The sequence below is a fragment of the Emys orbicularis genome, chromosome 1 (genome assembly GCF_028017835.1).
Source record: "Emys orbicularis isolate rEmyOrb1 chromosome 1, rEmyOrb1.hap1, whole genome shotgun sequence".
In the NCBI taxonomy this organism is placed as follows: domain Eukaryota; kingdom Metazoa; phylum Chordata; order Testudines; family Emydidae; genus Emys; species Emys orbicularis.
Window position 1 is genome coordinate 148,027,836 of NC_088683.1, and position 14,959 is coordinate 148,042,794.

Below are 14,959 nucleotides of genomic sequence, written 5' to 3' on the forward strand. Positions count from 1 at the left end.
ATACTTAATCTCCCTTTTCCAGAGTAGATGCAGACATCAACCAGTGATCTTATGCTAAACTCAGGTGGTCTGCATAGCTTGTATTTTCAAAACACAATCTCTGCCCATACAGAGCTTAGAAAATTTTACAGGAAAAAATAAACTGGTCAACACTGAGCTCACAGTCTCCTTGGGCAGCTCTTCTCAAATTAGCAACACACAGTTGGGTCTCAGAACTACAACGCAATAATATCTGACATTGACTAATGGGAAGACAGAGAGTAATAGGAGTAAACAAATGATCTAATTGGCTGGCAGAGATGTGAAGCTCCTACCCCTTTCCATGTCCCTTCCAGCTAACCTTCATACATCCAAACACACATGTACTCAATGACAAAAATTGCCCAAATGTGGTTGACAGCAGACATGTGAAAAAGGGTAGAAAATTCAGTACCTCCATTTTTGCAATCATAAGTGAGGAAAAGACTGTAACAAACATTTGACATTATATATAGTTATACAGCAAAGAATTTGATAACTGCAGTACTGTATAAAAATAGCAACACACAGCTCAGCAAAGCCAAGAAGCAGCAATTCTTTCCGAGTTTCTCTTTCCGTCTGGGATGTTTCCAGATATGAATCTCAGAGTTTCTATGTTTTTCCTCGTAACAGTGCAAGGGACTTCAGCTCAACTACCTCCTTCTCACAGGCACACCTACGGGTGGTTGTACAAACACTGGAGCGTATTTCAGAAAGAGAGAAAGCTGCACATTCTTCACGGTAATTTTTCTGTACTAAAGAGCTGGGATGGAAAGAGACACATTACTGTCAGTCATACCAATGACATGGCAAAATCATAAGAGGCTATTAACAGTGGGTCATTCTGGTGGGCAGGAGAGTTGTTTAAAAATTATAATCATTGGTGGTTATGAAAGTGGGGAATACGACATCTGGTGAGAATGATGTGGGGGGTGGGGGCAGAGCTTTAGTTTGTGTAAATTGTCATATTTCCACTGAAGTCAATGAAATGATGACAATTTGCATGAGCTGAGCATCTGCCCCATAGTGTGCGGAGCTACCAGTGCACCTGAAACTTGACCTGCTGCACCATTTTCTATTCCTGTTCTAGGATCCCAAAGAGCTCTGCCAGGGCACCTCAGTCCTCACTACAGAACTGAATAAGGCCAGTTGCATTTTTTTTCCATCAAAGTTGTTTTTGAATGGTTTTTGTTTAAACATTTTTGTTTGTTTGTTTGCAAAACTCAACTGCTTTCTGCCAAAAACTTCTATCTTTCATTCAAAGAATGAAGGCCAAAACCCCAAATTGTTACTCTTCTAATTAGCTGTGAAAAACTGAAATTTTCTTCAGGAAAAAACATCATTCAGGTCTACTCCTAATTGATGGCCAATTGTGCGCTGATTTTCAGATGTAGAGAAGTGGGGGTGAGCATGGCAGGTCACGAAACTCACATTTATTCATGAAAAGTCAAAATAAGTATCAGGAGGAGATGGGCTCTGAAGAAAGAGATTCTGTTTCATGCAAATACCTTTTAATAATAAAGAATGAAGAAATACAGAAATACAGAAACTAGAATAAAATAGCAGAATTCTATCTAAGTAGGTTTTCCATGTGTCTGTTTACTAAGTAAGATTAGGATTTTCAGAGGACACTAAGGAAGTTAGGTGCCCATACACTGCTGAAATTCATGGGATTTGGACATGTAATTCCTTTGAAAAATACAGACTAAGAAATCTGCTTTTTTCTGGATTTCAGGTTATATTACAAAAGACTCAACTCCACCCCCACCCTACTCTCCTTTGCTGCCTATGGCACTGACTTGGAAGCAAGGAGATTACTAAACAAAGATCCTAACCCACATAGTCACACACATTATTGAGTTCAGTCCATTGGAACCTCTTTCTCCCATTTGTTTCATGCCAGCTTCATATAAATGTACAGGGAACTGAACAGGTTCACACTGTGGCTTACACATCAATGGAGAGAGCTGTGCTGTCCTCCCATAGCCAGGGCCCATCTGCTCCATTACGGGATAATCCAATCCAGTAAGAGGAATAATCCAGTTTTTTTAGGGAGTCCTGGAGGAAAAAAACGCAAAAGAAAGAAAAGGAAAAGATTAAAACAATCCATGTTTCATCCTCTTTCTCTGTCCTTTCCATAGCTGTACGGCTGTGAGGGAAGGGAATGTAAATCTTGTGCTGAGGCATCTATGGAGACTAGTTGTCTCATTATTATTACTATTTATTTGCAATATGGGCTCATCTAGAGGACCCATTCAGGACTGGGGCTCTATTATGTACAGAACAAGAACAAGATCGGGATGAAAACAAATATTGAAATATCAGAATGTCCCAAGAGATCAAAATCTTGTTGTCTAAACAGCTCTGTTATGCACATTTTACTGTCACACAACAGTAAAAAGAAAATAATTGTGGTACAGGGTCTGCGTGGAGTTATGGCAGGCTTACATTCAATATAAATGACCATCATAAATACTTTGTAACCTTTTGCTAAAACACATTGATTAAAAAAGCCAAAACAAAATGAGTGAAAACATTTGAAACTTAGAAGATATGTAAAATTTATTTGAAAAATTTGCATTTTTTCGGCTTAAAGAGATTTTTCCAAGGTAAAATCCCTTGCTTGCTTGGTCTTTAGATGATATTAAAAGCACCTGGAACAAGAGGGGTAATTATAGGTGGTAGCTTTTTATTTTGCTGTAGTTGAAATCCAATCCTATTTCTTCCCAAGAGAAAACAAGAAAAACTGTCAGACAGGGAGAAAGGAATAAAGATAAGGAGACACATCTTCTTTCTCTCTGTGATTGCCACTTGCAGTTTAGTTCCTGGATAGATATCTCAGGAATGTCACACAGTTCGCACAACTGTATTAGCAACTTTAAGATCTGGCAAAATGTTTCCAGGATCAGGCTAACTGGTTGTTTATTGTTTGTTTGTTCTGTTTGTTTGTCACAGCAGTGATGCAAGGGTAAACAACAGAAAACATTAGGTTCACATTCCAGGTCTTACTGAGGATTTAGCCAAACCCAATGAATGTGGTGATGTCACGTTTCAGAGTTGCAAACTGTATACCATCAGATTAGGCCTGAATAAAGACTGGGAGTAGTTGGGTCATTACAAAACCTAAACTTAATTTCCCCAATACTAATTTCTCCCTACTGTTACTCACACCTTCTTGTCAACTGTCTGTAATGGGCCACTCTCTTATCACTTCAAAAGTTATTTTTCCTTCCTTGGTATCCTACTGTTAATTGATTTATCTCGTTAGACTGACCTCACACTAAAGCAACCCCTATCCTTTCATGTATTTATACCTGCTCCTGTATTTTTCACTTCATGCATCTGATGAAGTGGGTTCTAGCCCACGAAAGCTTAGGCCCAAATAAATTTGTTAGTTTCTAAGGTGCCACAAAGACTCCTCATTTTTGTGTGTGATGTCATGTGTTTGTCTTTTCTCCCCAGTCTGGTCAGGACTTCTTGTAGATTCATGATATTAATGTAATGTTAAAGTTAGGAGTGTATGTTAATATTCCCGAGGATTGGAAGGACAATAATAATAATTTATTATTATTATTATTATTATTTCTTGCCACTTCCCTTATTTGGAGTCAGTGACTTTTATAGCCTTCTTCCAAAACTCATGATTGTATGCTTGATTTGTTGTGCAAATTGGTTTCTCTAAGGTCCGCTGATATCTGGCCCAGGTACTGAGTCTTTTGTCTCTCCCTTGGTTGTCTTCCATTCACAATCATTGCAAAAGCCATCCTACCAATATAACTCTCAGGTCTCTGCTGGATATGTCCATATCAACAGAGCCTTGCCTCTCTCAACTTGTCTTCAATTGGGGCAACCCACATTAGGTCCTCACAACCTTATTTTGTCTCCTATCATGGAGTGTGCAACTATTTGATCATCTAACATGTTCAATTCTGTGGTGGAGAGCATACTGATTTCCTTTCTTGTGGTTGGCCAGGTATCTGTTTTGTACATTAGAATGGGTTAATTACACTTATATACACTCTACCTTCTAACTTTATTGGCATCTTTTTGCCACAGAGAACTGGGGTCAGCAACTATCATTTGTACCAAGCAGCTTTGATACGATGCTGGGCATCACTCAGGATAGCACCAATGTCAGCAAACATTGATCCCAGGTATTTAAATTCTTTCACTCTTCTGAATTCTCTGCCTGTGATATCCTTTCTAGTGGTCCTCCTCCCTCAGTTATCAAAGCCTCAGTCTTACCAGCATTCACTCTAAATCCCACCCGCTCAAAACTGTGTTGTCACTGTTCAAACTGTTACACACTGGTAAAGGCCAATGTATACTGGAAATTCTTTGCTGTAGCCCCATTTGGTTTGGACTATGGTACTCACGCCGTCATACATATCCTAGATAAGACAGCCATAGCCTTCTGGCAGACCTCTGTATCACAAACTTCATCAAACTAATTCTCTTGGAACACAATCATATGCCTTCTCCAAGTCCACAAAGACAATGCCCAGATGCTGTCTTTTTTTCTCTGTACTTCTCCATGAGGTTTTGTAGAGGAAATATGGCATCAATTATACTCCATAAATCAATAGTCACCCTTTCAAATTTCAACTCTTCCATGCAGACCATTTTCAATAATTCCTCCCATAGTTTCATAGCATATAAAGTCAGTTTAATTAGGTGATAATTAGCACACAGTGTAATATTTCCTGTACATTTAAAAATGGGAACCAGAAAGCTTTAACACCATTCATTCAGCATTTTCTCTTTATTAAGAATATCATTAAACAGACTTGTAAAATACTTTACACTTTCCTTTCCCAATGTCTTCAACATATCCATATGTACTTCATATGGCCCAGGTCCTTTCTCTCCTTTTTCACTTCCCTAAGTGCATCAACAAACTCTTCCTCCTGCTACTCTGAAATCTATCAGCTTTCATTTTCTTAATTCCTCCCTTGATTTCTCCTCATTCATCACTCTCTCAAAATAATCACTCCAGACTATATTGATTGGTTGCCTATTTATTTGGAATATAAGCAAATTCATTCACATTCCTCATCTTTTCTCTATTGTCTTAGTGAGTTTGTAGATGGTCTTTTCTCCCTCACATCCTCCTCACTGGCCACATTTTTAGCTGTCACAATGCTTCTTTTAGCCTTTTTTTTTTGCCTCCATACACACCATCTTATCAATGCTCAACCCACTGGCCTGCCATTTTTTAAGGGTTACCTTTTTCTTCTCAACTGATTCTTTAACTTGAGGATTCCACATCCACATTTCCCTTTTTACCCTTTTGGCACTGGTTTCATCACTCCTAGGATTTCATGTACTGTTTCAGGAACATTAACTTTACTTTGTACCAGTTATCCTCCAGCCATTCTTCTGTGTAGTCAGGAAGACTACATATTACTTCTTGCTTAAAGATTTTTTCATTCATATCTGTAAGTTTCCAACACTTAGGCCTTTTCAGCACCCAGGAGTTCAGATATTTCCGAGGTCTCTGCATTCTGAAGTCTATAAGAGGAAGTCTGTGCTGGTTCACAATGCATTCACCGGGTTTTATCTTACACTTGATTATTTATCTATCACTTCTTGATAAAAACAAATCAATTTAGGACTTGTGTCCTCCACTGGCATAAGTTATGAGGTGGCTTTCCCTCTTTTGAAAGTGTGTGTCTGCAATCACTACATCTCATCCCAGTATTTGTTTCCCCTTCAGAGTTTCTGGTTCCAATGCCGTGCCCCCCATGGACTGTTCCATATACAGCCTTTGCAGTTCCAACATGTGCATTTAGACCTGCTCTGATAATTATCTCCTCATTAGGTGGTATGTTTTCAATAAGGCAAAACTCCTCTTTTACCTTTTGATCATCTCCTAACTGTGGTGCGTACCCACCTACTATATGGACAGTTACCTCTTCCCAATAATTTAACACTCATCAGTTAGTCTGACCTTCTGGTAACCTCTATCACATGCCTCTGCATGGTTTAATCTAGAATTGTTTCAAATCATTCTGGTAGTTTTTTCCCCCATAAACATTTGTGTACTATACCCAAGTAAATTATAAATAGTATCCTGACAAACCTGCCATGTGTAATTTGGGATATATAAGAGGTTATATAAAAAGTAAAATAGAATCTACCAGCTCCTCCTTGGTGTCTATCTTCAGCAGTCTGGAGCCCAGGGAAGAGCAATACTCTTTACATTCAAACCAAGTTTTTATTTTAGTAGAGAAGTAGTAACAGTCCTCTCCATTTTGCATCCATTCGTCCTTTGAACAGACTCTGCATTTGTTTCCTTCAAAAGAAAACAAATAGATTGGTCAGATTTCTGTGTTCCTGTATGTAATGAAATTGAAGATTGGCATCTTCTGACTAACAAATCATTCCGAAACCTACAGGGAACATTACTGGCTGCTGACACTCCACTGTCTGATTGCACAGTGTGCAGAGTCATTTTGCTGCTGACGAGCTCATTTCCCTTTCAACCATAAAGACCTTTTTTTTTTAGCTTGTTTTGTTTTGTGGTACTGTAAATGTGAAGGAGGAAAGAGGATGACAGTCCGTGTTGCATGGCTCAGATCTTTGTCAATTCCTAGTTTAAATCTATACTAGAATCCATGCAAATCTGTCCGGCACAGCAAGTACAAGGTAACTGAATCAATAGAAAGTATCTAGTGGCATAAAATGTCATGCAGGTAACAGAGAGCCCTGACTGGTTGTGTGCTGCCCTCTAAGAGGATTCTGTTTACATCCAAGCACATGGTACAGGGCAAAGGAATTCTATTCAGTTTATTTTGCCAAATCTCATTGAAAACCCCATGTCATGTCATAGCGCCTGAAAATGAAGCACTGTGGGTAGATGATATTGTAGGCTATTACCAATTATTGTGACTGACATTCATAAAGCAATTTCCATACAAAGGACCAAAAGTGTTCCACAATATGCATATTAGGAGATTGCTTTAAGAAACACCGAAATACACAAATTGGTAAACTGTGTAGTCCCACTGCCTTCAATGAACACTGGATTGGGCACCAGTTCCCTAATAACACACACCCTATCATGGCTATAACAGTGAACATAAAACTATTTGCACCAAACTCATTTTCCTTATGACTATAAATCCAGTATTTAAATTGTGGTCTCTGGACATGAACAGCTGGGGTATTAATTCCACTTATGCCCCTCAGTTTCCTTGTTCATTTGGCAACAGATAGCACAGAACTAGGGCCTGGTTTATGGAAGTGCTGAGCACACACGCTCCCATTCATTTCAATGTTCATTTGGGTGCTCAGCCCATCTGAATATAAGCCTCAATTACCATGCCAATTGCTTCTACAGTGCATTGAATCCTCCTATTCAGAGGTGGATTAATAATAGTCATCGCATAATGTATTCAACACATTTTGAAATATTTTTAAAAAAATTGCCCCTATCCCCTGTCTTCACTTGTAATGTATTTTAAGTGTATTGTGAGTTGTTAGGCTGTATCTTTGCAGAACAGGGCAAAAGGAGCACTTGGATAGACAGTTGCTAATATGAACAAGGATAAAAGGGTTCTACTGTAATTAAACTAATTAAACGAGGTGTAAAAACATCAAAATGAATGGCTATATAGCTCTTTGTTTAGAAAGCATATTCATCTGGGACCTGACTCAAAGCTTATTGAAATAATTGAAAAGATTTCAGTGGACTTTATCAGACACATAGATGAATACAATTAGTTGGGGAAGAATCAACATGGCTTTTGTAAAGGCAAATCATGCCTCACCAATCTACTAGAATTCTTTGAGGAGGTCAACAAACACCTGGACAAGGGTGATCCAGTGGGTATAGTGTACTTGTACTTTCAGAAAGCCTTGACAAAATCCTTCGCCAAAGGCTCTTAAGCAAAGTAAGCAGTCATGGGATAAGAGGGAATGTCCTCTCATGGGTAAATAACTGGTTACAAGACAAGAAACAAAGGGTAGGAATAAATGGTCAATTTTAAGAATGGAGAGAGGTAAATATGATGTCCCCCAGGGGTCTGTACTGCGACCAGTGCTGGTCAATATATTCATAAATGATCTGGAAAAAGTGGTTAACAGTGAGGTGGCAAAATTTACACACAATACAAAATTACTCAGTCCAAACAGACTGTGAGGAGTTACAAAGATCTCACAAAACTGTGTGACTGAGCAACAAAATAGCAGATGAAATTCAGCATTGATAAATGCAAAGTAATGCATATTGGAAAACATAATCCCAATTATACATAGAAAATTACTTAACATAATCCCAATTATACATATAAAATCTATTAGTTGCGTCTGATGAAGTGGGCATTCACCCACAAAAGCTTATGCTCCAATACTTCTGTTAGTCTTAAAGGTGCCACAGGACCCTCTGTTGCTTTTTATAGAAAATGATAGGCTCTAATTTAGCTGTAACCACTCAAAAAAGAGATCTTGGAGTCACTGTGGATAGTTCTCTGAAAACATCTGCTCAATGTACAGTGGCAGTCACAAAAGGTAACAAAATGTTAGGAACCATTAGGAAAGGGATATTTAATAAGACAGTAAATATCATAATGCCACTATATAAATCCATCTAGGTAGGTCCATCAATTGCTATTAACCAAGATTGTCAGGGATGCAACTCCATGCTCTGGGTGTCCCTACCCTCTGACTGCCAGAAGCTGGGAGTGGACAACAGGGGATGGAGCACTCAATAATTGCCCTCTTTTGTTCATTCCCTCAGAAGCACCTAACATTGGCAACTGTCAGAAGACAAATTACTGGGCTAGATGGACCATTGATCTGATCCATTATGGCCATTCTTATATTCTTATGACTCAGGGTCTGGCTCTAGGTGTATAATCAGTGTAGGGGATTCTGCTCACAGTTTATTTCAGTCTGAAGTCACATACAAGGAACACACAGTAGTTGCCATTAGAAGGCCATAGACTGGTACCTTTTGACTGTAAGGACTGCAAAGACTTAGAAAGCTCTGCATTCTTGGCCTGGAGATCTTCCTTTTCCTGAGAGGTTTTCTCCTGAATTTCTTGTAGCTTCTGGGTGAGGTTTTCCAGAATTTCCTGCTGGTGAGTGAGATTTTCCAGAATTTCCTGCTGCTGGGTGAACTTTTCCTGCCATCTGTTTGCTTGATGGGAAATGAAAACAGTTAAATTCACAATAGTACTACACCAAAAAGTGTCCTTCAAAACTAAACTATGGTTTACAATATAGAGGCACAATTTTAAAAATTCCTTTAAATGTTGCATAGAGCCAGGGCTGGTACAAGACAGCTGTGAAGCTATGGGTGTGGCCCGGGGACCACTTGGTGCCAACCAGCAGAGGGCACAGGGTTGAATACACTTTTACAGGGATTCCCTGGGTTAGACATCTGCATAACTATTAATCAAAGGGTGACATGTGAGGTCTCTACGAAGAGCCAGTAGCCCACTGGTCATCATGATCATTGAAAAATATATGTATAGATGATATTTAAGACATTATGTAGCTACATTGATAATTATGTTGTTAAGGTCTTGGAGTTACGGCAGCTCACCAGGAGGCAACATGCCTAAGAAATGTTCCTTTCAGGGAGGAAGTAATAGACATCTATCTCCCTGTCTGGTCATTTGTGTATTGCAAACCTCACAATGGATGCCTATTTACATATTGAGAGACTGTGAAATCTACAAGAGAAAATCTACAGGAAGACAAACAGCAGTGGGGTGTCCTGTTCATGAATAAAACCAAAAGATTGTTCTGCTAAATCTTGGTGGGCAAGGGGATGCACTGAATCCTTTGCTCAGGAGGCAATCTGGCAGTGTGCTTGTCTCATGAAAGGAGGGTCACTGCCAGCCTGGCTGCAGGGATTTTGGGTGAGCAATATTCTACAAGTCTTGAGACTAGCATGTCAATAAAGTCTAGGCATTTGCAAGTGTGTTATGATTGTTATTTTATATGTAACCATTTGTTTCCAGTATTTCTACTTGCTACAACTTGAATCTTTGTGCTTTGTTAAATACTTTTATTTGATTTCACTATACACATATCTAAGTTCTGCGTGCTAAGCAGAGCAGTGATCTGAGGAGAAACTGGTGAGCTGGGGTGCACTGCTTCTTTGGAAGCAACAAATCAGTGAACACTGTGAGTGTCCAGTGGACCGGGGCTGGACACTCCAAAGAGACACTTTGAGGGTTTGAGGGTACCTACTGCTAACCTGAAGAGTGAAGCTGATGTGATTAGTCACTTGAATAGATATCTAGAATAGGGCCTAATCACATCAGCCATACCATCAGGGGCTCGTTCACCTGCACATCTACCAATGTGATATATGCCATCATGTGCCAGCAATGCCCCTCTGCCATGTACATTGGCCAAACCGGACAGTCTCTACGCAAAAGAATTAATGGACACAAATCTGACATCAGGAATCATAATACTCAAAAACCAGTGGGAGAACACTTTAACCTGTCTGGCCATTCTATGACAGACCTGCGGGTGGCTATCTTAAAACAGAAAAACTTCAAAAACAGACTCCAACGAGAGACTGCTGAGCTGGAATTGATATGCAAACTAGACACAATCAACTCAGGATTAAATAAAGACTGGGAATGGCTGAGCCATTACAAACATTGAATCTATCTCCCCTTGTAAGTATTTTCACACTTGCTTCTTATCAAACTGTCTGTACTGAGCTATCTTGATTATCACTTCAAAAGTTTTTTTTCTCTTACTTAATTGGCCTCTCAGAGTTGGTAAGACAACTCCCACCTGTTCATGCTCTCTGTATGTGTGTATATATATCTCCTCAATATATGTTTCACTCTATATGCATCCGAAGAAGTGGGTTGTAGCCCACGAAAGCTTATGCTCTAATAAATTTGTTAGTCTCTAAGGTGCCACAAGTACTCCTGTTCTTTTTGCGGATACAGACTAACACGGCTGCTACTCTGAAACCTGTGATTTGAAGAAGTAGTTAGGAGAATAGTGGATCGAGGTTTCCTGTAAAACAGAAGCAGGGGGAAAGCTGCAAGGTGATCATTGATAAAGAGAGAGCTATCCTGATCCTCTGGGCGCCCAATTTACCTTCACAAGATTCTCACTCAGCACAAAGCTTCTTGCAAATCACACCATGCAACAGTGAAGCATGAGCAATGACTATCAAACAGTATTTCCCTGTCGCTGGTGAGACACGACTCTGTAACTGTAGGTTTGGCAGTTTTGTCTGAACTCTCCCTGCATACATTTATTGTGGTGAAAACTGCCAAACTAACAAATCTGGAAACCAAAATTCAGTTTATATCAATAGACCAGTGAGTTACTTGCAGTGACACCACCATAAATGAGCCTTGGCTTTGTCTTAGAAGGGCCACGTGTGGGGTGACTGTAGAGCTCTGTTTCCGTGACTGATGGAGGAGATATGTTGAAGATTGGGGATGTAAATGGAGGAGACAAGTTGAAGAGCAGGGCTGTGGAGGAGCATGGGACAATATGCTGTGACATAGGAGTGGTGGCTGGGAGTGAGGCTCTAGGGGAGCAAAGGTTGGATGGTGGGCAGAGGGAAATATGTGAGGGAAATGGAATTGTAAGAACTATGGAACGAAGTGTCAGAGGAGCATGGTGGAGACATTGGCCTGGAGCTGGGAGATGATCTTGAGCAGGAGAGGAAAAGGGAGAAGCTCTCCACTCTGGGAAGTTTCTCATCTGTGGTTTGTCAGAGGATCTCTGTTCTGACAAGAGTTCTTCAGAATGTGACTTAGATCCAAAGACCATTTGTTGTTCATCAGAGCAGAGACTCCCCTTTCACAAACCACAGGGGTTCAGCAGAAAAGAGAACTGGTCCATCCCACTAGTGCCCTACCCAGCTCAACTACCATTTGTGGCCAAGACTCTCCACATGTGATTCTGACACCCCCCACCTAGTCATGTGTCCATTCACCCACATGCCCTCTCTCCTCAGCCTCTCACCCCACTTATTTCCCTGTGCAGCTGTTCTGCTGTTTACCAGAGGAACAATGGGTGACTGGGGATGCTGGGGAGGGAAGGGGTGTGAGTGGGAAGGTGGGGAGTTATGGGCTTCTGGGCACATGTGCTGGGATCTGGGTGGGCAAGATCAGTGGTGTGTGTTGGGGATGGAAGCAATAAGAGTGACCTCCATTTTATGTGAATCATACACAGACAGCCCCATTTAAACCATGTTCCTGTTCTATGTCTAACCCCATCTGTGTGAAACACCATTTACACAAAACACATTTTATACTCAAGAAACAGATTATATTGATGTTGCTACATACATTTTTACATTTTAGAGTTTAACTATCTTGCCTATATCTGAGTTATAGTGAAGCTGAGTAAATGACAAAGTAGTGACAGGAAAACATGGGCAAATTTAAAAGGAATTATCTAGATTTTTAAAGAATTTCATAGATATTTCATTGAAAATGCAAAGAACGTTAAATAGACTCTTAAAGAGATATTGACCCTTATTTGGAGACTTAAATTAATCATTTAAGAGTGAAGCTAAGGGATTTAATCCCGCTTTAAGTGGAAATGCAATCAAAACCTTAACTGTGCTAAATTAGTGCTCAGGCTTCCACTTTGAATGATTCCCGCACAGTGTTGCAATGGTTCAGATAACTTCTAAAGCCCTGATCCTGCACAGGGCTCTGTGTAGGGGGATCCTGGAGACTCTTTGAGCTCATTGCAGCATTGTAGCCTTAGTGCCTTCGTTGGATGTACTCACCCTCAGCACCCAGGATCCCGAGCGTTACCAGCAACACCAGGCAGAAGATCCCAAGAGTCAGTGCAATGAGCTGCCACCGAGGAGATGGAGTGTCTGAAAGAAAGGAGACAGGGCCAAGCCAGGCAGTGAAAACAGTGTCTTGTCTCTGAGAGTGGACACCACCAGACTGATCCAGAAGAAAGTTTAATGTCCCTGTGAGAATCAGGATCCAGACACCGCAAGGGGAGAGAGAACAGGGGGTCTCAACTACAAATAATAAGCAATTCAATCAACTGGTTGGATACAATGTTACTGTGTATAAAAATATGTCAAGTAAGGTCTTTTATTGAAAGCTTGTAATGTTCTGAACTTGATGGTCACTATGAGACGTGTATGCAGCCTGTGATTATGAATTTATGTATTTGTGTAGAATATAAAACTGTGCTCCTAATCTGTGCTGCAACATTCAGCTCTGCCACACAACAGGGAGGTGGTCAGCCTGGCAAGCAGGGGCTGCCCCCACAACCAGAAGAGACTAGCTCCATGCACCTGGCTTTGTTCAACCTGGAAAAAGAAACATGATGGGCCATTAGAATTAATGGGAAAACATTAAGGCAACCTGGCTAGAATTTCCCCACCCTAAATCCACATGCCAGGAGAAAATAAAAAGAAAAAAGTCTTAAAAGGGGGGCTTGAAACCAAAGCTTTTATCTAGAAAATGAGGGCCAGCATTTAGGTGTGGTACTGTTCAGGAAAGGCTGGATCCCCTCTCTGACAGGGAGCATGTTGGGAAACTGCACAAAGGCACTAGGGTGACTTGCATTACAAAGTGGAATTTGTTTAATATAGAAGTGTAAAACCTGAAGCTGCGTCTTTTTGTTTATTTTCTGTGTAACTTGTATGGTTTTGCCTCCCTTTCTATTTTTGTCTTTGAGTCTGATTTTTCTGTTAAATAAACCTTTTGTACATTTTCCCCCAGGCAGGTCTCTGTTGTGAAAACTGTGTAGAGTGTATGAGCCAAAGTGAACTGATAACTGGAGGCAGGTTTCACTCCTTCAGGGGTGATGAACAAGAAGGGAAAAGTCTAAGTGCCTGGGAGTTAAGAACTCAGGGTAGATGTATTTGGGGAAATTTGGTACCAGAACGGCTGGTGAGGTCACCCTGCAAGGAGTAACTAGGCTGGTGGAAGCCAGGGGGAGACCTTCATGTTTGTAGGCTGGCTACTGGTGTCAGGACTCTAAGCCATAGCAGCATAGCATTAAGGCACCCAAATATATAAGGAAGGATGAGAGTAACCCCTTTCTGGTCTGGGTGATCCCCAAAATGTCACAGCCCACCTCCTATAATGGACAACTATAGAATAACCTGCCCATACAGGAAACTTCATCCTAACCCCAGACAGTTGGTGGTTGACTTCTGCCTTGTTACACAAGGGGATTTATAGAGGAAAAAAAAGAAAACAAGTTAATCCAGACCAGTAATAGCTGATTGGATGATTGCTCAGCCCAGCAGCCAATGAGAGTGACTGGAGAAGACTCCTATTAGCTTCCAAGTCTGTGACCTTCCCCGACCGTGCATGATTATTTCTTGCATTTGGCATTCAAGGCAGTGATCAGGTCTCAGTAACTTGCCATTGGCAGAAACACCAGAGTACAATAAATTAAAATTTCTGAATTCTGACATATAATATCAAGGAAAGTTATTGGAGGAAGAGGTATGAGGAAGAGGTATGACTCTGGATTGTAAAATAGCAATATGTACAGTGTTAGCAGCTTGTTATGTATAATACCTTTGCTTTTGGTCTTCTCCACTGTTTGTCTCCTTTGCTGTTGAGCAGAAGTGTGAAATTTCAGTTCTGTGTAGGTCACTTCCTGCTCACTCATTTCTGGTGGAATATAAGATATAATGTTTAAACTAATTTAGTGGATGGAGGTGACTGATGAGAATACTAGGGCTGTTGAATAATCACAGATAACTCACATGATTAACTCAAAAAAATTAATCAGGATTTTAAAAATTAATTGTGATTAATCACAGTTTAATTGCACTATTAAATAATAGAATACCAATTGAAGATTATTAAATATTTTTGCATGTTTTTCTACATTTTCAAATATATTGATTTCAATTACAACACAGAATACAAAGTGTACAGTGCTCACTTTATATTATTATTTTGATTACAAATATTTGCACTGTAAAAATGATAATCAAAAGAAATAGTAT

The 14,959-nt window shown here is 40.1% G+C and overlaps 1 protein-coding gene across 1 annotated transcript; it reads right to left on the bottom strand.

The window, feature by feature from the left end:
* Nucleotides 1-630: 630 nt before the first annotated feature.
* On the bottom strand, nucleotides 631-14,616 carry LOC135874773 (C-type lectin domain family 1 member A-like). Its single transcript, XM_065399702.1, has 6 exons — nucleotides 14,523-14,616; nucleotides 12,755-12,847; nucleotides 8,972-9,160; nucleotides 6,159-6,313; nucleotides 1,970-2,076; nucleotides 631-781 (listed from the first exon to the last, which is right to left on the bottom strand). The coding sequence occupies exons 1-6, from the start codon at nucleotides 14,614-14,616 to the stop codon at nucleotides 631-633; spliced, it is 789 nt and encodes a 262-aa protein (XP_065255774.1).
* Between the last annotated feature and the right edge of the window lie 343 nt (nucleotides 14,617-14,959).